At 45.7% G+C, this 26,597-nt stretch overlaps 1 protein-coding gene across 1 annotated transcript; it reads left to right on the plus strand.

The window, feature by feature from the left end:
* Window positions 1-319: 319 nt before the first annotated feature.
* Window positions 320-25,135, plus strand: LOC118788855 (metal transporter CNNM1-like). The gene is made up of 10 exons (XM_036545010.1): window positions 320-2,097; window positions 12,813-12,956; window positions 15,649-15,789; window positions 16,299-16,468; window positions 17,142-17,241; window positions 19,090-19,235; window positions 21,310-21,556; window positions 23,488-23,586; window positions 24,454-24,564; window positions 25,054-25,135. The coding sequence occupies exons 1-10, from the start codon at window positions 648-650 to the stop codon at window positions 25,131-25,133; spliced, it is 2,688 nt and encodes an 895-aa protein (XP_036400903.1). The 5' UTR covers window positions 320-647; the 3' UTR covers window positions 25,134-25,135.
* The last annotated feature ends 1,462 nt before the right edge of the window (window positions 25,136-26,597 follow it).

Genomic DNA, 26,597 nt, shown 5'->3' on the forward strand with positions numbered 1-26,597 from the left:
CGAATCCAGAGCGTATTCCCAGTAGACTCCCTTCTCCGCCCTCATACACGTTTTTCAAGGTGACTCCTGTCTTGGTGACATAAAAAAGACCAGGCATCTAACTCAAATGAGCCATGAACAACCGAGTAGGCTATTCAGATCACAGTACGATTTATATTGCAGATTGATCCTACTGAAACATCTCTGGATGAAAACTGATGAAAATGTACGAGTAACTACTTTCCGTTCTGGTACAGCCAGGAAGAGAATCTTGAAACGTAACGAGGACAAGCAGTCGGTGGAGGTGATAGGGAAAATAGTATTTTGTCATATTTTAACCGCTCGTGGGGATGTCGCGAGCAGATGTTGCTAAAATAAATCTCCCCAATCCGATGGAATTCTTTCACATCGACCAATTATAGTGCGCGGAAAAAGAAATCATTCATGACTGGACATTTCCTGCGTTCAGATCCAGTGACAAATGTGGAGATGGCTTACCTATCTTCTTGCGGAACTGCATTACGTCACTGCGGTGCGAATTTTCTGAAAGAGAATCTAACGACAGCCCACAGCAGCCCGTTTGCTCAGCTGTATTTACAGGGAGACTCCGGCTATTACCCTGATTTCAGCAGATAGAGCGTGGGATTGCCACGTGATTCGGGTTGCCAATGTGCTCATTCAACGCACTGAGCATCATGGCTGCGGAGGCTGCGGCGGCTGCTCGCTCTCCGGTCCGCATCCCGCCACCACGCTCACTGTCCCTTCTGCTGGTTTTCGCCCTTTATTTCCCCGCTGCGGCTGTCGGCCTGCTCGGGGTCCGCCCGGAGGACACGAGCGGAGAGCTGTCCGTGGAGGACGGGGTGCTGAAGGCCACCGAGGGAACGCGCTTCATGCTGCGCGTCTACTACGCAGCCTCGCAACCCAGGCTCAACAGAACCGCCAGCGGCAGAGCCACCGCGGCCACGGCGCCGTGGATCGCCTTCATCGAAGAGCCCAGCCCGGGGAGAGAGGGGCAGGTCCACCCGAAGCGGAACCTGTGCATGGACAAGAACGCCCGGACGTCCGACATCGAACTATTAGGCTCCTTCAAGTCCGCCTCCAGCCAGAATTCGGTCTTGGTGGAACTTCTGGCCAAAGACCTGCGCAGAGGTGAGAAAATCAAATATTACTCTATGTGTGCCTTTGACGGGACGAAGTGGGAGCACTTCAGGACTAAAGATTTCTGGCTGGCCGTGGTAGAACGCTCCCCAGAACCCGACCTCTGGCTCCAGGTGCTAGTCTCAGTAGTGTTACTGGGGCTCTCGGCGTTGTTCAGTGGGCTTAACCTAAGTCTGCTCGCCCTGGACCCCGTGGAACTCCAGGTGCTTCAGAACAGCGGCACAGACAAAGAGCAGAAGTATGCGCGCAGAATCGAGTCGGTCAGAAAACACGGAAACTACGTGCTCTGCACCTTACTTTTGGGCAACGCGCTCATCAACGCTTCTCTGGCAGTCTGGATGTGTCAAATTCTCGGCATGACTTGGCTGTCGACCGCCATCTGCACTTTCGGCATCTTCTTCGTCGGGGAAATTCTGCCGCACTCGGTCGCCTCCAGGCACGGGTTGGCAATAGCCTCCAAAACCATCTGGGTGACACGGTTGCTCATGGTGGTATCTTTCCCTATCTCTTACCCCATCAGCAAACTGCTCGACACGATCCTGCACCAAGAAATCAGTAACTTCTACACCCGGGAGAAGTTGCTGGAGATGCTGCGAGTTACCGACCCGTACCACGACCTGGTGAAGGAGGAGCTCAACATCATACAGGGAGCCCTGGAGCTCAGGACCAAGACGGTGGAAGACGTGCTGACCCCGCTGAACGACTGCTTCATGCTGGTGTCCGACGCGGTGCTGGATTTTAACACCATGTCCGAAATCATGCAGAGCGGCTACACGCGAATACCGGTGTATGAGAACGAGAGGTCCAACATCGTGGATATCCTGTTCGTCAAAGACCTGGCTTTCGTCGACCCTGATGACTGCACCCCTTTAAAAACCATCACCCAGTTCTACAAACACCCCATGCACTGCGTGTTCAACGACACCACGCTGGATGCTATGCTGGAAGAATTCAAGAAAGGTAAATTGTTCGTCTTGGAGCGCTAACCGTCAATATGGAGTTGTACAGACGACAGACTAGGAAATCGTCTTTCTGTAGTATGCACTCTGGCTTCAGATGCCGGCCAAATTTACAACGTGGGTTGCAGAGAACTGATTTTGCTACGTGGTTAGTTTTCCTTGGCAACCTTTTTTGTTTATACTCTTCAACGCCTATCGGATAACACTGTTGCAATCCTGTTTATCAACAGAATTCCATCCCAAGACCCGCGGTTTTATTTGAGCAAAATTGCTGTTAATCATTTAACCTTGCAAGAAAAGATTTGGCAGCAACTATGACTAAATATCCATCAAACGTTTGTCAGTGTGTTTTATATTTAGATCTGAGGATGGCAATTTCTCTCCAGCGTTTTAAATACAGACACGCCATAATTAGTTTACTCTTTTAATTACTTCACAGGAGTGCCTGACCCTGTTTCTCTCGCGCAAACTAAGTGCAGGGTTGTGACCTGCAGTTAAGTGGATTTGATTTCGGTGATCAGCATCATAATACACGATAATAATTGCTTTCTCTTTGATAAGTTAAGCAGCTTATACTATAGATTGGCTAAAAGAGACACTCGCACACTGCATTAGTGAGTGAAACTGATGAGGTGGGAATAGACTGAAACTAGTCTATTTACGATTCATTAACTCAGAAATCAGAACATTTCAGACTCTTAAACTGCAGTTTTGCCTTAATGGCTTAACGAATTTCTCATCTCCTGATTTCAAAGTGCCAGTCATTGTCCTTCTGCACGTTAATGCTTTATTTGAGCAAAGGTACTCTGACGCTGAAATATATTTCCTCAGTCTGATTGAATTCTTTCACACCGACCAATTATACTGCCCGCTAACTATTATATGTAATTTAGGGTAGCTTAGGTGTTGTCATCAGGGTGATGTTATTTGCTTATTGGCTGTCAATATGACCTCATAATAGGAGTGCAGCAGGAGTGTAGTGGCTTGATACAGTAGAGGGCAATGGGACAGAGGGAGGTGTGGGAGGCAGAGGCTCATGGGAGTTTATTTTCATGCAACACGCTCTTTTACCCAGTGATCAATGCTGCTATCATGACTGTGGACTTTAGATTATGCCGTAGGCACAGATATCCTATAGCACTGTGCTCCAGGAGATTCATCAGCAGGTTATCCTCTTTCAGATGGAATCTAAGAGCAGTGACTGCTGTATGAGTGTTCAGGCTGTGAGTAACTCAAATGTACAGTCTGTCCTAGACTGCAGTTTCCATGGTGTGTGTGCACACAGAGGTAGCTAGGGGTGTGTATACAAGCGTGTGTGTATGTATCTGAGCTTAGAGGTACCTATGAGTGTGTTTAGAAGTGTGTGTGTGTGTGTGTGCATGTTTAGAGCCTAGGTGCCCAGGGGTGTGTATTTAAGTATGTATATATATGTATGCGATTAGAGGTACCTAGGGATATATATGCAAGTGTGCACGTGTGTGTGCTGTGATCAGGAGCCAAAAATAACTGACTTATGTAGGCTACCCCCATACACTAGCATGCGGAGATGAGGTCCCCCAGGCGACACAGGTCTCTATATCATGAACACAGATACAGTGCTTATTATATACACTATATGGACAAAAGTATTTGGCCACACCTGTTTTTTAGGGTTTGGGCTAGGCCCCTTATCTCCAGTGAAGGGCAATATTAATGCTTCAGCATACCAAGAAATTTTGGACAATGCTATGCTTACAACTTTGTGGCAACAGTTAGGGGATGGCCCTTTTCTATTCCAACATGACTGTGCCTCAGTGCACAAAGCAAGGACTTTAAAGACATGGTTTGATGAGTTCGGTGTGGAAGAACTTGACTGGCCCGCACAGAGCCCTGACCTCAACCCCATCGAGCACCTTTGGGATTAAACTGGAACGGAGATTGTGAGCCAGGCCTTCTCGTCCAACATCAGTGCCTGACCTCATAAATGCTCTACAGAATGAATGAGCACAAATTCCCACAGAAACACTCCAAAATCTTGTGGAAAGCCTTTCAAGCAGAGTGGAAGCTGTTATAGTTGCAAAAGGGGGACCAACTCCATATTAAAGTATATGTATTTGAATACAATGTCATTACAATGTAATGGTCAGGCGTCCGAATACTTTTGTCCATACAGTGTGTGTGTGTGTGTGTGTGTGTGTGTGTATATATATATATATAAAAGCCTCAAAGAAGAACAGAAATACACCATATCAGGAGTGTTATGGCTGAAATTCAGCATCCTACTGCACTGGCATGGAATAGACAGAAGATGAGTGTCACATGAGAAAGGAAAGGCTGGACCAGTAAGGGATGAGTGATGCAGGTGGGGACTGGCTGCATGTGAGAGGCAGTGATATCTCAGCCACTGTGAGAGGGACTGCATGTACCACAGCATCACTGTGAGTTTCCCACACTGGCTCAGACCTTTTCCAACACAGCAGGGACCCTCCAGCACCAGGGTATCCCAAACAAAAAGGAAATCTTAAAGGAAAATGCTAGACATCAAAAAAGATTAGTCTGTCATTGTTTTAAAAGTGACTTTTTCACCTCCAATGACTTTGCAGTGTTCATTCAATACAGGTGTGATTTTATTGTGGTACCGTCCCAGACTAATCTGGAAGATTTTTTTGGTTCTGGTTTGATTACATTACATTACATTATTGTGTTTAGCAGATGCAATTATACAGAGCACTGTACATAGCTTACAGTTTTTACATGTTATCCATTTCTTCAGCCGGACATTTTACTGAGGCAGTTCTGTGTTAGCTATCATTCCTAAGGGTACAACAGCAGTACCTCAGTGGGAAATCGAACTGGCAACCTGTCAGTTATGAGACGTGCTCCTTACCACTATGCCACACTGCCATTCTGCAGACAAGTAGCGGGCTCTCAGATCTGAGATCAGTGTTGTTGAGCGGAGCTGAGAGCCAGCTTTGAAGTGGCGGGAAATCAATATTTCATAAATGGATGGAGTTATCACGTGCTATCAGCATCTCCCTGGGCTCCCCATCGACTCAGTCAGTTATGGTGCTTGTTCATAGTGCAGGCTGAGCCCTACAGCTCAGGTTTGAGCTCAGTCTTATCATTTGCCAACTCTGACAGGAAGCCCACAGTGGTGGAAATAATTGGTTTTGTTCTGCTGGGCTAAGGCTGGGTATGTCAGCCATGGGTTCATACTACCATTCTTGACACCCAAAGAAATTTCTCAGGAGTTGTGAGTTGCACTGATGCCATCCGGGAGATGTGCCCATCCTCTGTTTGGCATTTGCTTCCTGGTGCATTGTGGGACTTGTAGTGTTAAAAAGTCACTACAACTGTGCTGCAGTCATGCACACATGTAGAAGTTGTCCTGGTGAGATGAGTCCAGAGCACAATTGGTCTGGGTGGACAAATACTGAAAGAAAAGTGAAAAAACAGAAAACTTACAGATCTGAAACCATAGAGAGCAAAGTATTTTGACTGCTTCAAACAAGTCATAAGTCGTGATAGCTCCTTCCATTATGGGAGTTGTGGAGTGTCGTTCTCTTGTTTGAAAGGCAATTCATTTGCATCTGTGTGAGTCCTGTGATTTTAGCACAGCCTCAAAGAAAGAACTAAGTGCTTGATCTTTCATTTCCCTCTCCCTCCTATGTTACAGAACACACCAGTTTAATAATACTTCACTCACTTCAGAAGCAGTGTTCGAACCTCTCTGCCATTTTCACTCAACGAAACTAATTTTGGGGTAATGCTACCCTTTTCTGATCTTGCTTGCATTTGCTTTTGTCAATAATAAGGAGCAGGAAGCTCAGCACATGGCATCAATTTCTTTAATAATGTGTCAGGGAGAGTATGACTCATGAACAAAATTGAGAGTGAATTTCTCAAGGGTTCACAGGGAAGGCAACTGGAGACGAGATGATGGACATATGAGGAGGTGTGAGTAATTGGTTTCCATTACCACGGCAACAGTCAGATGACGCGTTCCGTTTGATTCTGTGTAAAAAAAGGGACTTCAGACAGCATCTGTATTATGGAGTGGCTACCCTATGGCGGCCCTATGCCTCCCCAGCCTCTGCACGTGGTCATAAAATGAATCAAACACGATTTGTGTATGACGCGATATCCCAGATAGTCCCATCTTGATGTGGCGTGGGGGGTTTTGATGCCCTTGTGGTTTCGAGGATCATGCCGCACTGGGGGGCTTTGGGAGCCAAGTGGCGTAATCCACACTGGCCGAGACGTTATGTAACTGCGCATAACTCGTGGCGAGGGCATGTTCTGTAACTGTGGCTGCGGGCAGTGCCAGACGAGGCCACTACAAGAGTGACAGTACAGTGTCAGGCACTGCAGGTCTGTGAGACTGATGCTAGTAGAGGCTACCTTCAGACTGTCCTTGGCCTGCTTTGGATTTGTTTTTTCCCCTTGTAACTGGCATTCATTTTCATTTAAACACTGATCATCGACCTGTGGATGATTTTATATTAGTTGTTTGCATCCAGTGTGTCAGCATTATTTTTGTGTATGCCACATTAAATCATTTCATTTACAGTTTAGACATTGGGACATTTAAAATATGTCAAGTAATTAGGCTCATGAGATGAGTCTTAAATGACACCAATCTCTTTGTTGTAATTAAAATTTCCACTTGCAGTGCAGAAGACTTACAAAGGTAATGCTTGATTAAATTTTCAGGCTCATTAATCACACTAAACAATCAAAAACGGGCTCAAACGGCAATTCCATGCAGCAGTTTTAATGTTAGCTTTCAGTGTCCTCTATTCCAACCTCACAGGTCTTCACCGCTGTCCTGTTTAATCCATTTTGACTTGAGGGAGCCAGAGAGCCTCTGTGATTTCATTTGTAGGGACACCTGTCAGCAGAGGAGGCGTAGGAGTTGTGTTCAGGGAGACAGCCTCGTAACCGGAAGGTTCCAGGTTCAGTATAGGATGCGGGCCTGCTTACGTGCACCTGAGCGAGGCTGTTTGAGTAAATATCAAACTGTACAGAAACAGAAGCTATTAGGAGGTTGCTGTAAATGGGTAGGAGCAGCACTGCAAGCCTGCAGGACTGGCTGCTCTGCATGCTATAAGAAGCAGACCAGTGTTCAGAGACTGCAGTGGAATGCACAGTGAGGGCCAGTGTTGTCCTTCCCCTTTGCCACCCTCCCTCCGTCCAAATCGCTTTTTCTTGTGTGTGATGGGGGCGGCAGTGTAGCGTGTTCGTAAGGTACAGGGCTCATAAGCAAAAGATTGTTGGTTCAGTTCCCTGCTGGGTCTCTGCTGCTGTACTCTTGGGCAAGGTACTTAACCCAGCAGTGCCTGAGTAAATATCCAGCTGTATAAATGGATAAAGCTGTCACCTATGTAAGCCATTCTGGAAAAGAGTGTCTGCTAAATGACAATAATGTAATGTAATGTGATCAGTGAGAAAACATCAGGTCTCACAGAAATGGAGAGAGGGCTCTAGCACAGACAACCCCCGCCACCATCCATGCCCCCACCCTGCCTTGAGCCACCGCCCTTGACACCCCCCTCTCTGTGGTCCCCCTGCTCCTACTGTAGAGCCCCAGAGAGAGACGACATGAAATATTCAGCAATGACTTTTCCTGCCTGCTCTGCCTGTTCTGTGGCTCTGTCTAAAAATGGACCTATGAAGGTGCATGTGTGTATGTGTGTGCGGGGGGGTGGGGCACATGGCTGACTCTGTGTGTGTGTGTGTGTGTGTGTTGGGGGCACGTGGATTACTGTGTGCCTGTGTGTGCTCACATGTGTGCACAGGGGTCAGTGTATGTTTGAGTGCATGTGTGCATGTGTGCGTGTGCGTGTGTATGTGCACAGGGGTCATATGCGTGTGCGTGGAAATATGTGCAGATACAGATGGGGGTTACTATCTGAAATATCATGCAGTCCTCTTATAGCTGTTTTTGGAATGGGCTGCAGCATTCCTAACCATTTCTGACCTTGTGTATGAGTCTAGACATACTATCACAGAAGAACGGGAAAGTTTTGTCTGGTGAAATATGTAAAGCCGTCTTAAGGTGGTTCAGCAGCCCTACTTCTTTGTAACCATCTCCTGCCAAATGGTTAAAGCTAAGGGTACTAGTACTCTAGTATCCCACCTTAATTTAGTGCTACGGTTAGTACTGGAAGTTCCTCCTGGAAAAATCAGGGTCAGTAGGGGGCAGTCTTCTCTACAAGCCAAGCAGGAAACCAGTGCCCTACACTGCTGCAGGAGGCCGGATTTTCCAGATTAATCTATGGTCCTGATTCACTGTAGTCATCACAGTCCCCATGGCATTTACCATAAAGAGCAGGGGGTTTTCCCTGGAGTCCTGGTTTAGTCAGTCTAGCCATTTAATTACCTCCGAAATGAAGCCTGGCCTTTTGACCTCATCTGATGTGCGGTGACTGTTCAAAATGGCTGCCGGGCATCCCACAGGTACACTTTATATATATACTGCTTATATGATATGAATATTCCACTTACTGCGAGTTTCATATATTGGATTTTATGCATCTATTCTAGAATGAAGAATGACATTTAGTGTAAAATATACTCCACAGCACATTTAGAAAATTGTATATAAGGCATATCACCAATTTAGATATTTTGTACGATGATATATAACTTGACAGTTATTGTTTGAAAAGCATAGATATTTTTGAATTTCATATGTGACCATATGTAGAAATATTTTTCCAGAAAGGCAGTAGTAAAAATATGTGTAAAGGTAGCCGAGCGGATAAATGATGTAACAGAATTGCACATGGGAGGCTGTGATTTCTGCATTCACCCTGTCAGGTCTCTCGTGCCACTGCGACTCTGTGAGTAACACCACGCTGGCTTTGGCCAGACATGTTTTTGTGCCAGATGATCCATGTTGTCCTGTGCTCTGAGGGAGTTTCAGAAAAGGCTCTGATTTCCCAGCTTTCTGCTGTGCTGGCAGTGTGTGCTTCTGAGATGTGGATTTTGGGACAAGAGAGTAGTTTTTGATAGAATAATGTAATAAAACAACTGGAAGGATTTTCTACACTTGAACCCATTTTTTCAAAGGTTTCTCTTAAATTAATTTGTACAGTTCATCTGTATAAAACATAGTGTTTGTGATCTTTTAAGATGGACCGACAAATCACTCAAAACAGCTGTGATTGTTCCCACAGAAATGATCAGTGGTTGGATGTATCTGATCAGAGGAGTACATTGTTTTATTATTTATGTTCAAGTTCAAAGGCTACTATGTTTTTTTTTTTTTTTTAAATAAGAACTAGGCTCTTTGGTTGGGCATCCCAAGCACATACCCAGAAGCTAAGTGTAACCAGGCTGCTTCCTTAATGCCTGTTACATCCAAACCAAACCCTTTTCCTCTCAAGAGCCCAACCTCTGCTGCTGTGGAGGATACGCAGCAAAACCTACAGTCTTGTGCGCAGAATCACAGCCTGATCGTATGTATCTCAGAGCGGCACTAGCTGAGGAGATAGTAACCGCACCTGTAAATATTAAGCATCTGCTGTGCTTCCAGCCTGGCCCCCCTTGCAAGGGCCTCGTCGGTGTTTGCTATGCATGACCCACATAAGCCTCAGCAAATGAACAAGCAGGAGCTTCTGTGTGGGCGATGCCAGTGTGCCAGGCTAGATGAGAGCCAGCTGGCTGGTGGTGTGAAGGGGGAGAGAGGAGAAGCGGGGGGGGGGGGTCAGAGGGATGGGTGCATGGGCACTGTTCTCCTGGGGTGGGGGAGGGGGTTAGCGGAGGAGGGTGGGGGTTATGTAATGTCCTGGTGATGTAATGCGCTGTCCGGCACATCGGCAGCTGTCGTCTGCAGTCTCACGAGAGAACTGCTGCAGTCCCTGCTCCGGAGCACTCTCTGTCTGCACGCAACGGACCCCCCCCCCCCCTCCCCCGCCACACCCCCCCTCCAGTCCCATCTCCATCTCCATCAAGCAGGCTCAAGCAGAGACCACAGCCAGCCTCTTTAAGAACACACTGTTAAGCCCTTATACATGTGAGGATTGTCTTCCTGTTTCTTTTCGACCCTTTTGATTTTTTTTTACAAATTGCTCATAATAACATAACAGAAGGCCTGAAACATTACGCCACATGTTAATCAGAAACAGAATTAGATACCTATAATTAATCACATTCCACTGCTAGATATTATTCATATTCAGCTACATCTGTTCAAAAACCAGTTCTGCATGCATGAATAAAAAATATTAGCTCTTCTCTCCAAAAAATAGAGTGGCATGCCGCACAAAATAGATATGCTCAAAAAAAAATATCATGCAATGGGTTTTTGGAGTATATATAGTATTTATACGTAATGTAATGTTTATAGAAGTTACCGTTGCGTTGTACTGTGAAGGTAAGCATAATGAGGTGCCAGGTGCAATTTCAAAGAGATTTCACCTCGTACACAGGTACACCTGAATTTCATTGTTAATTGATGTAGGTGTTGCTTATTGCCTTCTTCTGTATGAATGCAATACCCACAGTGTCTCTGAGGGAGACACTCAGATGGGCACATGCTGTGTATTTGCACATCTGCTCCATCTGTCCATTAGCCATCAGCTGGCTTCTTCCTGAGTAAAACCCTCCGTTCAAATATTTTAATTTTGTTTGTTTGTTTGTGTGTGTGTGTGTGTGTGTGTGCGTAGGTGTGCGTTTCATCAAATCACCACCCAGAAACATGGTAACATACTACGCCATCCTATCATCAGTTGGTAAATTACTGCAAAAAGACGTGTCCCGTAAAACTATTCTGAACATTTATTTGTTTACAGTCTTACGATAAGAGGGTAATATTCCAGTTGCAGCCATAAGATGCATCCCAAAGATGCTGGCTAGGACTCTGAGTACCTGGCTGTGCTAAGCTTGGATACATAATTCCCTGCTCCCTAGCTTTACCCAATGGGCAGCCAAAGGGACACAGTGAGAAAAGCGGTCTTTAGCGTCACAGTCAGTGTTAGAACAATACCTCCTCTCAGCACCCTCAGAGACACAGAATATAGATGTAGACTCTTATGGATATAGAATAATTAGATAAGACTCACAGCTCTCAGCTTGCATAGCAAAACCCTGGATATCATGGACATCATTACGACATGTTCAATTCAAATGAAAATTGCCTTGACTGAAATAAAAATTGCAAACACATAGTTGATTCCCTATCTAACACCAGCACTATGGCAATGATTCAGTAAGTATAAGAATAATCAGACTGACAACAAAAGGTTGATAAATAATGTCATTTGTTTTAACACAATAATGGTTCACTGTATTTATTTAAGGAAAAGCAGTGCCCTGCGTCTAGTAGGATGAGTCGAGTAGGTAGGCAGCAGGGTAGTCGCGGTGCTCTGTGGCCGAGTTTAGAGTCACTGAAATCCCCCACTGCTGACTCTCAGAGCCATCTCGGGAAATCTCCCATCTCCTTTCAGGGATTTATACTTGATGAAGGAGCAGATATAAAAGTGAAAAAATAGATTATGCCAAAAATATCCCACTGTCTCTAGTCTATCTTGGATTGCTGGACTGGTGACTGGCTTAGACTTCCTGGTGAGCGCCAGGGCACTGGGGGTGGGGCGGGGTTCAGTCCCTTTTGCTGTAGGTCTGTGTGTGTGTGCGGATTCTGAGTGGTTGGGAAGGTGGGGGGTGATACCTCACTCAGTGTGTGTGTGTGTGTGTGCATGTGTGCACGCATACGCATGTGTGCGTGTGTATATGTGTGTGCATGTGTCTGTGTTTGTGTGTGTGTGTGAGTTTGTGTGTGTGCATGTGTGTGTGTGTGAGTGTGAGATTGTGTGTGTGCTTTTCTGTGTGAGTGTGTGTGTGTGTGTGTGTACGTGTGTGTGCGAATGCGAGTGCGGGTGCGAGTGTGTGTCACTGTTGAGACCACTGGCCGCTCGACCAGGCCGCCACCCACACAGCCCCCTGTGGCACCCCAGGGAGATGGCAACAAGTGCCCAGCATGGCAACTTCCTGCCTGGGCCACCTCTGCCCCCCTCTCCCCCTGCCGCCAACTGGTCTCCCACTGCCCCCTTCCTGACCAGATGGTGACAGACTGCACCCTCCATGACGTGGACAATTGCTCTTTTTTATTCTGGGCTTGGTGACGTAAACTGTGTGTGGGTCAGGGTTTTGTTTTGTTTGTTTATTTTTTGTACCAAAACAGGATCTTCCCAATTTTGGATGAAAAATTACCTTTTTTAGACAATGGAGAGGGAATGAGCTTTTGTTTTGTGTATCTCTGCGGACTCTGAGTTTGGGGTGTGCCAGATCATTTGGGCATTCTGTGAATGCATAATAGTGGTGTGTTGCATTTTTGGGACATGTATTACACTCTTCCTCACTTGTGCTCCTTTCTCTCCCTTCCTGCTGTCTCTCTCCCTCTCTCTGTCTCTCACTCCCCTCTCCCTCCTTCTCTTTTCCTCCCCATTTTTCTTTCTCTGCTTCCTCTCCCTCCTCCCTGTCTCCCTCTCCATCACTCTCTCCCCCTTTACACCTCCATCCTCTCCCTGTCTCTGTATCCCTCTCTTGCTCCACTCCCTCCGTCCCTCTGTTTCTCTCTTTCGTATCTCTCCCTCCTACCCTCTGACTCTTCCTCCCCCTCTCCCTCCCTCTCTGTATCTCCCTCTCTCTCCCCCATCACCTGTACTTGCCCCTCCCTGTAACTATGCTGTGGGGTGGTTTAGTAACAGCCTGTGGGTCTTGACCCTTACACAGGTAAATCCCACCTGGCCATTGTGCAGAGGGTGAACAATGAGGGCGAGGGGGACCCCTTCTACGAGGTGATGGGCATCGTCACCCTGGAGGACGTCATCGAGGAGATCATCAAATCCGAGATCCTGGACGAGACCGACCTGTACAGTACGTAGTGAAAGTGTGCTAAGTGTGCTTTTATTGGTCATGATTGTAACAAACGCTTTTACATTTTCAATAATTTTTACGAGTTGATATAACACGCAAGTCATGTTGCCTGAACAGATATACAATGTTCAACCATCTCTTTTATTTCAACCATTTCATTTCTAGTTCATTCATTAATTTTTGGAGTTCCCGAGGCAATAAATCTACTGTAAATATGATTCTAATACAACATAATATTATACCAAATTGATAAAAGAGAAACCTGACAAAAAATCAATCCGTTCATTTAAATTCAACGGGTAACGAACGGATCCGATCTTAATTCCGCCCCCGAGGCAGAGACATCGATCGGACCGCCCGCTTCCTCAGCTTCGCGGGCGTCCATAAGCAGAAATCCGGGGCTAATTGCTCAGACAGGAATTAGCTAATCAGGAACCTAAGAAGCGCCTGAATCACCGAGGTGCGACGTGCCCACGGTGGTGCGTCGTATATAAGAACGCCCCGCTATTTCCGCCCTGTTCTCCGCGGGGATCGACACTTGCCGGGCTGGCTGTGAAGCGGCCGTTATTTGAGTGAGAGTGAGAAAGGGCGGCTTACAAAGAAGGCAAAACAATAAATAGCAGCGTTTGTTCTGAGGCTTTTCCAAAGCGAGAAGTGTTCCACGTTTTTAATGCTGATATTTTGTGCCTAACTGAGCCTGACAATATTCACTCTGTTTCATACCCTTATTTTAAAAGGCAATAAATGTAAGACGTTGGTGCCAAACGTCTTGTGAAATTACACGCTTTATGAAATACAGTCTATTTAACACCTTGTTAATTTATCATACTACACTAATATGCTCAGGTCTAGCTGACTGTGAATCTCCTGTTTTTTCTAATATGCCTGTGTATATGTTCTTTCTTTTCCCAAAATTGGCATCATCTCATATTTGTATCTGACATGTATAATTATGTGTACAGTTATCATTTCATTCAATTCAATTCATTTTTATGTGTACAGCGCTTTTTACAACACAAATTGTCACAAAGCAGCTTTACATTGTTCCCAGGCCTGAGACCCCCTGAGAGCAAGCCTAAAGCAACAGCAATTTAGGAGAAAGTACTGGGATAAGTGCCATTGGCATGTGTTTGGTGTTGGATCTGTTCCAACAGAAAAGATGTCACAAATAGTCTGATTATTATAAATGGTGTAATTCTTAGAAACAGGGGTGTAGTCAGTGATCTTGTCTCACAGTCCACTTATGCATTCATGGTGTGTTCATCTGGTGTCCTATCACTTTGATCAGCAATGAAATTTTTGTACCTTTACTTTTTAATTATGTGTGCAGTTATTGTAAAGGAGAGAGTACCAGTATAAGTGGCATTAAGTAAGTGTTTGGTGAAGGAGATGTTACAGCTGAGGCAAAACATACCAAAATGATGCCACAAACAGTTAAATCATCATAAGTAACTTAATTCCTAGAAACAGGGTATCTCGCCCCACGGTCCACCCTGGCGGTTATGGTGCATTCATTTGGTGTGCCATCACTTTGTGGCATAGTGGTAAGCTGCAGGGCTTTTAACCGAAAGGTTGCTGGTTTGATTCCTTGCTAGGGCACTGCTGTACCCTTGGGCAAGGTACTTAACCCAGAATTGCCTCTGTAAATATCCAATGGTATAAATGAAAAATTGACTGCAATGTAATACAATGGATAAGCAACCATATTTTTGATTATGGGTTTCTTTTGTGGAATGGAAAGGGGAGTCTAGTGAAACGAGGAGGTGTATTGTGTTAAAAAATGAAGCCGCCATAGATTGTGGAACCTTATTAGCTCTCGCTGCGTGAGGCAGGTGTCTTTTGTACGAAGCAGTGAACCTCCTTTCAGAGGTGCTACGTGCTGCTGTTACGACATTCACAGGTTAGAAACCCTGACTGGGGTGCAGGGGGTGCCCCTCTTAGCTACAATGTCACACTCGCAAGGGTGAGAATGACTACATGGAGAGAAGCAGTCTAGCAGCTGGCAGAGGGGGCCGGCCAAAACTCGACTTCCTCCAGACAAATTAGCATTTTAACATCATGCAGGACAGGCGTATTATAGCTACCCTCACACTCCCGCTGGCTCTGTGTGCAAGAGCAAAATCAAGACTCCAGAGCAGCGGGACTGATGGTTGAAGGTAGCTCATAGCTGCTTCCTTTCATAGGAGACAAAGGCAATTATGACTGATTCTATAATCTCATTTTGCAGTTCTTAAATTTCTGTTGTTATGTTGTATAACATGTATAACATTTTCCTCAGTCAGGGCTGCCAACTCATCTTCCTTCTCGGAGGTCTGAACGTTTATTTTTATTTTGCACGGAACTAAACACAGAGCAGTTTAAATGGTACCCCCCACTGTTGCTATAAAGGCACATTGCTCACAATCTGATATGTATCGCCCAGGGATGCTCAATGACTGTTCAGGGCTCAATATGGACAGGTTCCATCATCTCCCACTCATTTCCAACTACTCACAAGTCATTGGAAGCCCAGGTGTTGCTCATGATCTGCGATATTTGTCACTCAGAGATGCCTTATGAGTGTTCAGGGTTCAACATGGAGAATCTTGACGAAACTCCCATTCATTTCCAACTACTTGTTTACATTGACAAATCAGGTTGCGTTAGCCCCAGAATGGAGGGCCTACAGAAAGTGTCTTCCCCTGCCTCACAGCTGACAACCGCAGCAAGAGGAGGGTTTCTCACCATGAGAGGAAGCAGCAGGACTTCTCCATCTTCAAGCTGTCAGAGAACGAGATGAAGGTGAAGATCTCACCTCAGCTGCTCCTCGCCACGCACCGCTTCCTGTCCACAGGTGAGAGAGCGTGGGCGGTCACATGACCCTCCTTCCCAAACAAACAAAGGATTCCGCAAAGAAAAGGACGAGAAAGAGATCTGCTCAGCTTCAGTTGGGTGAGCCACATTGCATCAGAGCGATGCTTTGTGATGTCACTTGACCAATCACAGCACAGGAGGTTGCATTCTCTGGCTCATGCAGGTGAAGCTGAATGGTAGTCTGTCCTATCCTTTGTGTGGAATTCTTGTACATCAATGTTTAACTCTTTTTGTCATGGAAAATATCCATGTTTAAGGTTATCATTTCATCGGTTACAACTGCCAGAGGGGCGCTGGGCTATCTAAGAGCACAATAAAACCATGTCTACAGATAATCTTTCAATTTTTATGAAACAATTACACAATTTGGCTATACAGCATGGCAACCTGATGGTTTATGAAAAGATAGCTGAAATAAATTAGGCATAGAAAGCTTTCAGACAGTTTAACAGGATTGCTGACCTTTGACCTTTGACCTTGGTTTTTCAGAGGTGGAGCCCTTCAAGCCCTCCCACCTGTCGGAGAAGATCCTGCTGCGGCTGCTGAAACACCCCAGCGTGGTCCAGGAGCTCAAGTTCGACGAGAAGAACAAGCGGGCGCCACAGCACTTCCTGTTCCAGCGCAACAAGCCCGTGGATTACTTCGTCCTGGTGCTCCAGGTAAAGGGGCGAGCCACCACCCCCTGCTCACACCACTCTGGCTGTCACATAGATGACACACTCTAAATTTCTCCCTCGTTTCCTGCTTCTCTGGGTGGATTTGTTTTGTTCACTGACATACCCCGAGTGGGAGGGGTTTGCACTTGCAAGCCAATCATGTGTTTGATTTTATGCAAACTCAGGATTACTCAAGTCACACCAGCTTCCTTCTCTTAACAGGATGCCCATATCCACCCATGGCCAATTACCACCAATAGCCAATAGCTGTCCAACGTTAATAACCACACATACTCTGTAACAGTCCATAGCCAACGGCCTCCCACAGCCAATACCTACCCATAGCCAATACCTGCACATAGCCAATACATGCACATAGCCAATAGCTGTGCATAGCCAACAGAGCCCAAAGCCAATACCCACCCATAGGCAATATCTGTACATAGCCGACAGCCTAAAGCCAATACCTGATTGTCACCAATAGCCACCCATAGCCAATAGGTCCCTAAAGCTTAGGTTTTTACAAAATTACTCCAATAATGCAGAAATATAATACAGACAGGGCTTCTAATGACTGTGAGTGGGTAAATTGCCTGATCTTCATGCTCCAGGAAGTGTGAATGACAGGGCTACAGAGATTGCCGATGTGCTGCTCATTCGTCTCCCAATCTTGCAGGGGCGGGTGGAGGTGGAGTTCGGAAAGGAGGCCCTCCGCTTCGAGAACGGGGCCTTCGCCTACTATGGAGTGCCGGCCATCATGCCAACCCTCTCTTCAGGTAACTGGGCCGTCATGGCTCATGCAAACCAAACCAAACTGAACTAGCATGCGAGGTGGGTTCAGGTGGGTTTAGAGTCACCTACAGGTGAAAGGAAAGAACTGGGGACAGCAGACAGAGGGACGAGCCTGGCTTACTTGAGACACGTTACATTACTGCCATTTAGCAGGTACTCTTATCCAGAGTGACTTACATAGGTTACAATTTTACATGTTATCAATTTATGCAGCAGGATATTTACTGAGGCAATTTTGGACTAAGTACCCAAGGGTACAACAACAGTGCCCCAGCCAGGGAATTAAACCAGCAACCTTTCGGTAACAAGCCCTGCTCCTTATCACTGTGCTACACTGCTGCCCAAAAACACACACACATACACACACGCGGCCAGCCAGCTGCAGCTCCTGGAGCAGATGCAGCAGCTGCTTTAATTAGGAAAATGACATGATGCAATTAAATTTAAGCCACCGGGGAAGAAACCTTGTTAAGAGGCAAACACAATTATGTAAAGGTGGGACACGTGACAAGTAAATTTAGACTGGTAATAAGGTGATTGTTTTTTTTTTATTTACACTACATTACATTATATTCATTCACTTATCCAGAGTTACCAGCACAATAGAACAGAAGTGTATCCATTCAAGAGTGTCAGACCAGGCTAACAACACTCCCAGACCAGTGAGTGTGCGCATAACACTATTTAAGAACTATCTCAAGTTAACTTGTGCAACCTGACTAGACAAGGGAAGCCAAGTATACTACTATACATCACAGTCACTTGATTTCAGAATCCAAAACACACCACAATACTACATATAAGATAAAGAGCAAATAATACCAGCCAGTGTAAGTATTTATAGGTGATGTAGTGCTCATATACTCATGTAGGGCTCAATCAGATTGATGCCAAAAATGTTTCATCGATATCCAAATTCTACGCACATTGTTTTTTTCAAAACATACATGTATGTTAATGCACAGAAAGTGATGTTTCTTTTGATGTTCAACACAGAATTGCCCACAGTACAAGATCTACCCTAGAATCCATCACTTGGCAAAACCTGGAATTTGCAGTCTGTAGTAGGAAAACAGCAGGACTACAGCAAATCCTCTCTCTTCCTTTCTCTCCATCCCTCTCTATGTCTTACTCTCTCTTTCCTTCCCTCCCTCTTTCCTTCTCTCGCTCTGTCCCCCTCTCTCTTTCTCTGCCAGTTGTATCCTCAATCTGCTGACTCAGGTTGTCTCCGCTTGTATTTTTTTTTTTGTTACCCTCCTGCCAAACTGATTGGCCATTGGCTGCAGCCAGTTGGCCGGGAGCCAGTCAGAGGCCCATCTCCAACAGTCTGTGACACAGATGGAATACCAATGCCTATGGCCGATTAGAGTACAGCACACTCTCCACTGTAGCCCCTCCCCCCTCCGAGGGAGGGAGAACTCACTGTCTCATCTTCATCTATCTGACATATTCTACAGGAATTACCAGCATTCATGAACCAAAAAGAAGCTGTAATATTAAAAAAAAACATTTAGAGGCCATGAGAGATATTGTATTTGTACACGCATACATATTCAACACTGGACACACACACACATGGAGCATTGAGCATGGAGCATTCACACACACCATGCAAATCACACAGAAGTGTACTGTGTACTTTTCATTTTCTTCATGCAGTTCTGATTCAAGAAAACTGTCACAGGCACAAAGCCTGTTTACAGTTTTATGTAATATGTATATGCTACTGAAGCAGAATGACTTGGAGTCCTTACCTACCTAAGAATATTCCATTGATCTAAGAGGAGTAAGGGGGGGGGCATGGACAGTTACAGTGATCCTGCTTGGTTCAGTCCACAGATCCCCCTCCCGCAGCAGTGGGCTCAACCGCTCTGACTCCATGATCTACGGGGGCAGTATGAGCCAGCTGAACGCCAGTAACAGCGCGTACCTGCCAGACTACTCAGTCCGCCAGCTCACAGACCTGCAGATCATCAAGGTAAACTAATGTCCTCCACCATCCTGCTTCACTGTAAACTGCTGGACCCCAAATGAAGGCATAGCTATATGATCTTAGATGACAAGTAAGGCACAGCTGTATGATCTTTTACCCCCATGAAGGCATAGCTATGTGAACCAAGACCCTGAATAGGGACTAGCTATACGATCCTAGACCCCAGGTAAAGTGTAGCTATGTGATCCTAGTTCTCAAATAAAGTATAGCTTTTTCATCTTAGGCCCTTAATAAGGAGTAGCTATACAATGCAAGCCATCTAGTAATATGAGGCTATATGATCCTAGGTCACAAGTAAGGCAGCTGTATGATCCTTTACCCAAAATGAAGACACAGCTATATGATCCAGGCCCCTGAAAAGGGAATAGCTATACAATCCTAGACCACAAATAAGAGTCAGTGATCTGATTCTGCTATGACATAGAAGTATTATCCTAAACCCCCTGTCAAGGCAGATATGCAATCCCAGACAACCTCTGACACAGCTGAATGTCTGAATGCTTAAGCATTTTCTCTGCAGTTTCCCATTTCCAAGACCATTAAGATAAAGTGCCTTGTGTCTAGTTTCTATAACTACCCCGGCATCTCTCAGATTGTCAAATGCCAGCATCACACATAACAGGATTGCCACTGAGTGCTTTCCCCTGAGATGTCATTGCAGCAGGTTAAATATAGCTCTAATAAGCCAACTAAAGGATATCGGCTTGCAGGAAATTTCTGAGGCTGGGAACAGAAGACAGAAAGATCCAGAACAGAAAAAGAATATTTGAAACAACAGGATAAGGAAGCAGTAAAACAAAATGACAGATTTCAAAACAGGAAAAACAGTGTACAGTGCGTACATCACGCAACAAAAAGGACAGAATGATGCAGAGAAGACCGAATGATATAAACAGGACGAGTGAAAGCAAGAGCAAAAATAAACAGAACAATAACAGAAAGGAGAGCCAGAGAAACAGCGGGGAGCAGCTGAGTGACAAGTTTCAGTCTGAGCTAAACCAGAATGGATCAGTACTAAGTGGACTAGACACAGACTGGATGAGTACTAAGTAGACTAGACACAGACTGGATAAGTACCAAGTGGACTAGACACAGACTGGATGAGTACTAAGTACTCAGACATAGACTGGATGAATGTGAAATACTCAAGACACAGACTGGATGAGCAAAACGTAGCCACAAGCTGGATGAGTACTAAGCAGGTTAGACACAGAGTAGATGAGTCCTAAGTAGACTAGACACAGACTGCATGATTACTAGGTAGGAACGACACAGACTGGATGAGTACTAAGTAGAGGAGACACACTGGATTAGCACTAAGGAGAGACATTATCTAACGGTGTAAGCTGGTCCACACCATCATGCTTAAACTGTCCCCGGTGTTCCCTCCTGAAGCTCTTCTCAGAAGAATGGAGCAAATATTTTGAGTGTGAGAGAGGTTTAAAATCTGAATATGAATCATACTCATAATCATTATTATAGTATATATCAACAGTGTTCATCTACCTGTTAAATTTCACAGAGTAAACATGTGCCCCTTGTTCATTCTGCCTGTGTCTGATATGACCAGCTTAGAAACATGATGTATTACTGCATCAATGAGCTACAGTATATTTAATACAGCAGTGAAACAAGTTCAAAATAATTTGTATAATTGAAGGCTACATACAAGTACTTTTTTCTGTGGTCTATAGCTCCACTCTCCTGCTCTCTGATACATGGAATGCATTAACCTTAAATAAAACCTTCAGTCAAATTCAGAGCATGCCACCTCTCCATCTCCAATGTTACTGACTGTGCCGGAATAGAGAATTCAGCTGCTGTTGTTTAGGATTTAATACATCCTGATTGTACAAGAAATGAGAATTCAGAACACAACCTGATTGTGCTGAAATGGTGAATTTAGCACTGTAATGTAGGACTGAACACAACCTGATTGTGCTGGAATAGTGAATTCAGCGCTGTTATTAAGGACTGCACACACCCTGATTGTGCTGAAATGGTGAATTCAGCACTGTAATGTAGGACTGAACACACGCCTTCCTCTCCACTGGGGCAGATCACCCGCAGCCATTACCAGAACGCCCTGACGGCCACACGGATGGACAGCTCCCCGCAGACCCCTGACACGGACGCCCAGATGAACGAGGACAGCACACCGGACCCAGAAGCCCCCGCACCCAACAACAGCGCCCCCCTCCCTCCTCCCTCAAGGGAGCCACGCCCCAGCTCCGCCCGGTCCCGCCCACAGCAGTCCAGTGTCCCACACAGCACCACGGTCCTCAACGAGAAGAACCGCATCGTCCGTGAGTCCTGCTGTCCGTCTGTCTGCCCATTTCATCCCGTTTACCCTTCTCTCTCTCTCTCTCTCTCTCATTCCATCTCTGTCCGTCTTGCTTATTGTCTCCCTCTCTATTTCTCATCCTCTCTCTCATTATCTTCCTCTCTTTCTCATTCTCTCTTTCTTACTCATTATCTCTCACACCCTGTTTCTCATTCTCACTCTCTCTCTTTCTCATTCTTTCTCCCTCCCTCTCTCTCTCTTTCTCATCCTCTTTCTCTCCCTTTCTTCAACCCTCACCAAAGCACACTGCAAAGCACCCTTGAGGCAATCCCTAGTGACCACAGTAGCTGCGCTGAAGTACATAGGTCCAGTTTATCAGTCAGTCAACCATAACTACTCATGGTTTGACACTGCTCAAGCGCTCAGGTTCAGGGCCTTTCCCAGTGGTGTATGTGACTTTTCATGTATGAGCATATCTGTCTTGTACCTATTGTGTCATCGTGTAGACCACTGATTCTCAATCCTGCTCCTGGGGCCCCCCTGCTCCGCTCGTTTCCATCTTTCACTGCTCTACCTACCTGACTGAACCCATCAGTGGCACTTTTGATTAGCTGGGCACACCTGATTTAATCAAGAGCATGCACACTAATTTCAATCAGGTGTATTTGGAGCAAGGATAGATATGCAGGACAGTGGGCCTCCAGGAGTAGGATTGAGAAACAGTGGTGTAGACAGTTTATACTGCAGTCAGATGGTGGTTCCGGTCACTGTGTAATGCTTCCTGTGTGTGACCATGCAGATGCCTCCCTCTGTGACCATGTCAGCCACGGCTCCATTCAAACAACTGTGTGAGATTAATGACAGGGCATTCAGATGCTAAAACTAGTCAGGGGTTGGAGAGTTATGGAGGACTGGACGCTGCCCCCCCTCTGCCAAAGCACACATCTGCCTGCAATAGCGTTCCTCAACTCGAGCACGTGTTGTTTGTGGCCTACATCGTGCGGGGTGGGGGTGGGGGGGGGTACAGACGGGCAGCAGTGGACTGCACAGATGGCACAGCTGAAAATCCTCTTAGCTGTTAAAAACGCGTCGGATGTGGAGATGTGGGCTGGCTAACTCGCAGGAGATCCGCGTGAAAACATCCATGGTCCGAGATCAGGCCTCGTTCCTGGCTCCAGGCTCCATGGCCCCGCCCCAGCTCCAGTAATCCCCCTTTGTTCTTATCTCCCCCCTCATGGGGTTTATGAATCAAAGTGAAATCCTCTCAAGCCATTGAGATAAACCCTGACCGAAGATGAATGAGTGCTGAGAGCCTGCGGGGAGACCGCCTGGACCCCCAGCACAGATACAGCGAAACTGTACTCAGTACAGTCCTAATCTCCCAAAACATATACAGCGAAACTGTACTCAGTACAGTCCTAATCTCCCAAAACATATACAGTGAAACTGAACCCAGTACAGTCCTGAAGCCCCAAAACAGACACAGTGAAACTGAACCCAGTACAGTCCTGAACCCCTAAAACAGATACAGGGAAACTGCATCAAGTATAGTGCTGGACCACTAAAAGCAAAACCACACCTAGTAAGATCCCCCGACCCCACTTCTTCAAATTGCAGTGAACCCCACTTTAGACAGCTGTATATTCCTAGACAACAGCATAGGGTTGGCTATCAGATCCTAAGCCTTAATTAAGCGCTAGCTATATGATTACAAAGAAACAGAGACACATGCTTGAGCATGTTTCCAAGCCTGTTTGTTTTGTGAGAGATTGAGTGATGTTCGCGCAAGCTTTTTGCAGGAAACATTAGGCACACTAATGTTATCATAATCCCATTCAAAGCATGGAATTTATGCAGCATAACTGGTTCACGGTGGTCTGCTACACTGGCGTCATCCAAAGCCTCCAACCTTCAATGTGTGTGCCAAGTGTGCCTCTCTGTCTCCCCCTGCAGGCAGCAAGTCAGATGGCCAGAAGAGCCCCAGTGACTCTGTGTTCCTAAGGATGGACGAGATTCCGTACATTCGAGAGGATCGGCCAGAGGGGAATGGAGGTACTGGTGGGAGTCTCTGTAACTGAGGGAGCTAGTTTCCAAAATCATGCACTGGAGTGATCTCAGCTCCTCCTGTGGTGTGTAGGCTGTGCAAAATCATTGATTGGAGCACAGCAGTGTGGCGTAGCGGTAAGGAGTAAGGCTTGTAACCAAAAATCCTTGCTAGTGCACTGCTGTTGTACCCTTGGGCAAGGTACTTAACCCACAATTGCATCAGTAAATATTCACCTGTATACATGGTTAAAATAGTGAGTTGCGCTGGATAGAAGTGTCTGCTAAATGAAAATAACGTAATATAATGATCAGACCTGATTAAACACATGGTCTGTCTGGCAGCCAGTTCTGAGGAATGACTATCTGTTCAATGGTGCATATGCACGCACTACACAGCAAGAAGTGCTGAAAGTTAATGCTCACACATTATTTGTGGAGCCAATACAGGAGAAGAGACAGGGCTGGACAGCAATATGGAATAGCAGTAAGGGGTATGATTCTTGACCCAAAGGTTGTCAATTCAGTTCTCGCTTTTCTTGTACACTTGAGCAAGGTGCTTAACCTGAAATTCTTCAGTAACTATCCAGCTTCAGAATTGCTCTGGATAGGTGCGTCTGCTGAGGTAACATTTAAAGGAGTATCCACTCTGTTTAGTGCTCAGAAGCATTGTGAACATAAAGCTGCTTGAAAGATTCACCAACTAAAGGGCGACTGGAAGACAAAGGACAGAATCTCTCCTTTTGTTTTCTATTCTGTACCACCACCGTAGACGCCCACTCACCTCTCTACATTGCTGTGAGTGATTTCAACTTAAGGGTCCAACTTTAAAGGTCTCTCTCTCCCTCGCTGTCTCGCTCGACCTCCTGCTCACAGACACCATTACTGTTCCCATGGAGACGGACACCCTCACCTCCCCCTTCATCAGCACGCTGTCCTTGAGCGGCTCGGAGGAGACTTTGGGAAAAAAGCTGCTGCTGAAACTGAGTGAGTTCTGCCACCTGCCACTGGTCCCTGCACTTACACCTACACCCCGTATACACCTACTGTATGTCCCACAAATACCCCTACCTGCCACTGGCCCATATGCTGACACTTTCACCTATACCTACACCCCATATACACCTATATCCCACATATACCTTCACCTGCCAGTGGCCCATATGCCTACATCCCCACCTACACCTCTCCCTGCAGCTACCCCCCTTAACAACACACACCTTCATCCATACCGCCACCTGTTACTACCCTATTATCAACACTTATGTCTGCAAGTTCATCTAAATCACTGCCTGTAGCTGTTGTTGTCCCCTTACCAGAACATGCATCTCCATTTACACCTAGTAATACTACTACTTGTAGTAGCTATAGCAGTAGTATTATAGAAGGTTTAATACAGGTAATAATACAGGTAAGTCAGCTCTGATAGCTCTGTGACATGTAGGATGTGTGTGACTAAAAACGACTCTTTTCCAGGCAATAAAAAGAGGAAGAAGTCTCGCGAAGGGGACAGGAGTCCAGATGACCATTCAGAACAGCCTCTAGTGAAGACCTAGCAGCACGCCTGGGGGGTGGGGTGAAGGGGTGGGGGGAGGGAACAGACCATTCATTCTCTCATCAAAAGTATCAACAGGATTTTCTTAGAGGCTCCAGTTGCTGGTTGACTGCTAAACAGAGTATTTATATACATATGTATGTGATACATATGTATATATATAAAATATGTATATAACATGCCTCTCAGACAGGGTGTCTGTTAGCACAGGACCGTCTCAGACGGAAACCGTAAACCATAGACAGAATCAGTACTTGTTCGTGCATTATTTTCAAACAGTTACCATTAACCAGTATTGTAATTGTGAAAGACAGTATCGAATGGGACATTAGAAACAGCCATTATGTAAAGGGAGGAAGGCAGCGTAGTTGGGTGTACAAAGTGACTTGCGGTTGTCCATTCGCTGACACTTCCACATGTTCAACCATTCCAGCCGAGGTTTTAAACTTTATTCAGGAACTGACACCCTTTTAGGCTATAGGCCTAAGCTCCAGTACCTTTTTTCTGATGGCTGATCAATCACTATTCTTCTCAATGCATATTTACCTTTACTCCCAGCCACCCACCACCATCCTGAAGGGGTGGTTGTATGCCTTCTTGAAAACCTCCGCTTCACATCATTGAAATATGTTTTCTAGCATCATACAAAACGTACAGGTACAGCTGCGTTAATACGCAGCAGGGGTCAGTGCAAAGGAATCTCAGCAGTTAATGACAAGCAGAAGCTGAGTGCTCTGTCCAATGGGGAACCTGACCAGCAGCTCCAACCAATCAAGCAACAGAGTGACCATCACCTGCACAGAAACCGGGTGTCAAAGGAGACACTGATCAAGATTCCACCCCTGGAGTTAGCCAGTGACCTCAGGGCTACATTAAAATGATGCCTTTCACCACAGAGGGGTGACCTGGGGGGGAGAAGATGGGACCATCTGGAAGGCAGGAAGACCTTCTGACTCCCTAAAGCCAGAGGCCAGGGGAAGGTCTCACTCTGTACGATGTTCTATTGGTATTTTGCCTCACATGCAGCATCTATGGCAAATACTAATGCTTCATAACAATTTTGCAGCAACAAAACAAAAGGTGTATATTTTTTATCAATACAAATACAAATACAAGCTATATAAGCTATATCCTAACTGTATCTGAGAATAAAAGCCATAAAATGTGAATGGAATCCGAAATGTATAAAGCCTGATCAGTTCTCACCTTTAAAATCAATTGGTCAAAATGAGAGGAAAAACACAAGAATCCATCCATCAAGATTTGAAAATACATTTCGCTAAATGTGAACATCTCATGAGCTTTGTGGTGTCTTTAGAAGGAGATGTGCATGGACTCGTCATTGACAGTGACTGGATCTACGTCCTGTGACACAGCGAAGAGAGCCACTCTGATTGGTGCTTTGTCTGTTTTGAATGCGATGACCTCACAATGGCATTCTCTTATAGAATTCCTTGCTCCGTCC

Source organism: Megalops cyprinoides, chromosome 1 (genome assembly GCF_013368585.1).
Source record: "Megalops cyprinoides isolate fMegCyp1 chromosome 1, fMegCyp1.pri, whole genome shotgun sequence".
NCBI classification, from domain to species: Eukaryota; Metazoa; Chordata; class Actinopteri; order Elopiformes; family Megalopidae; genus Megalops; species Megalops cyprinoides.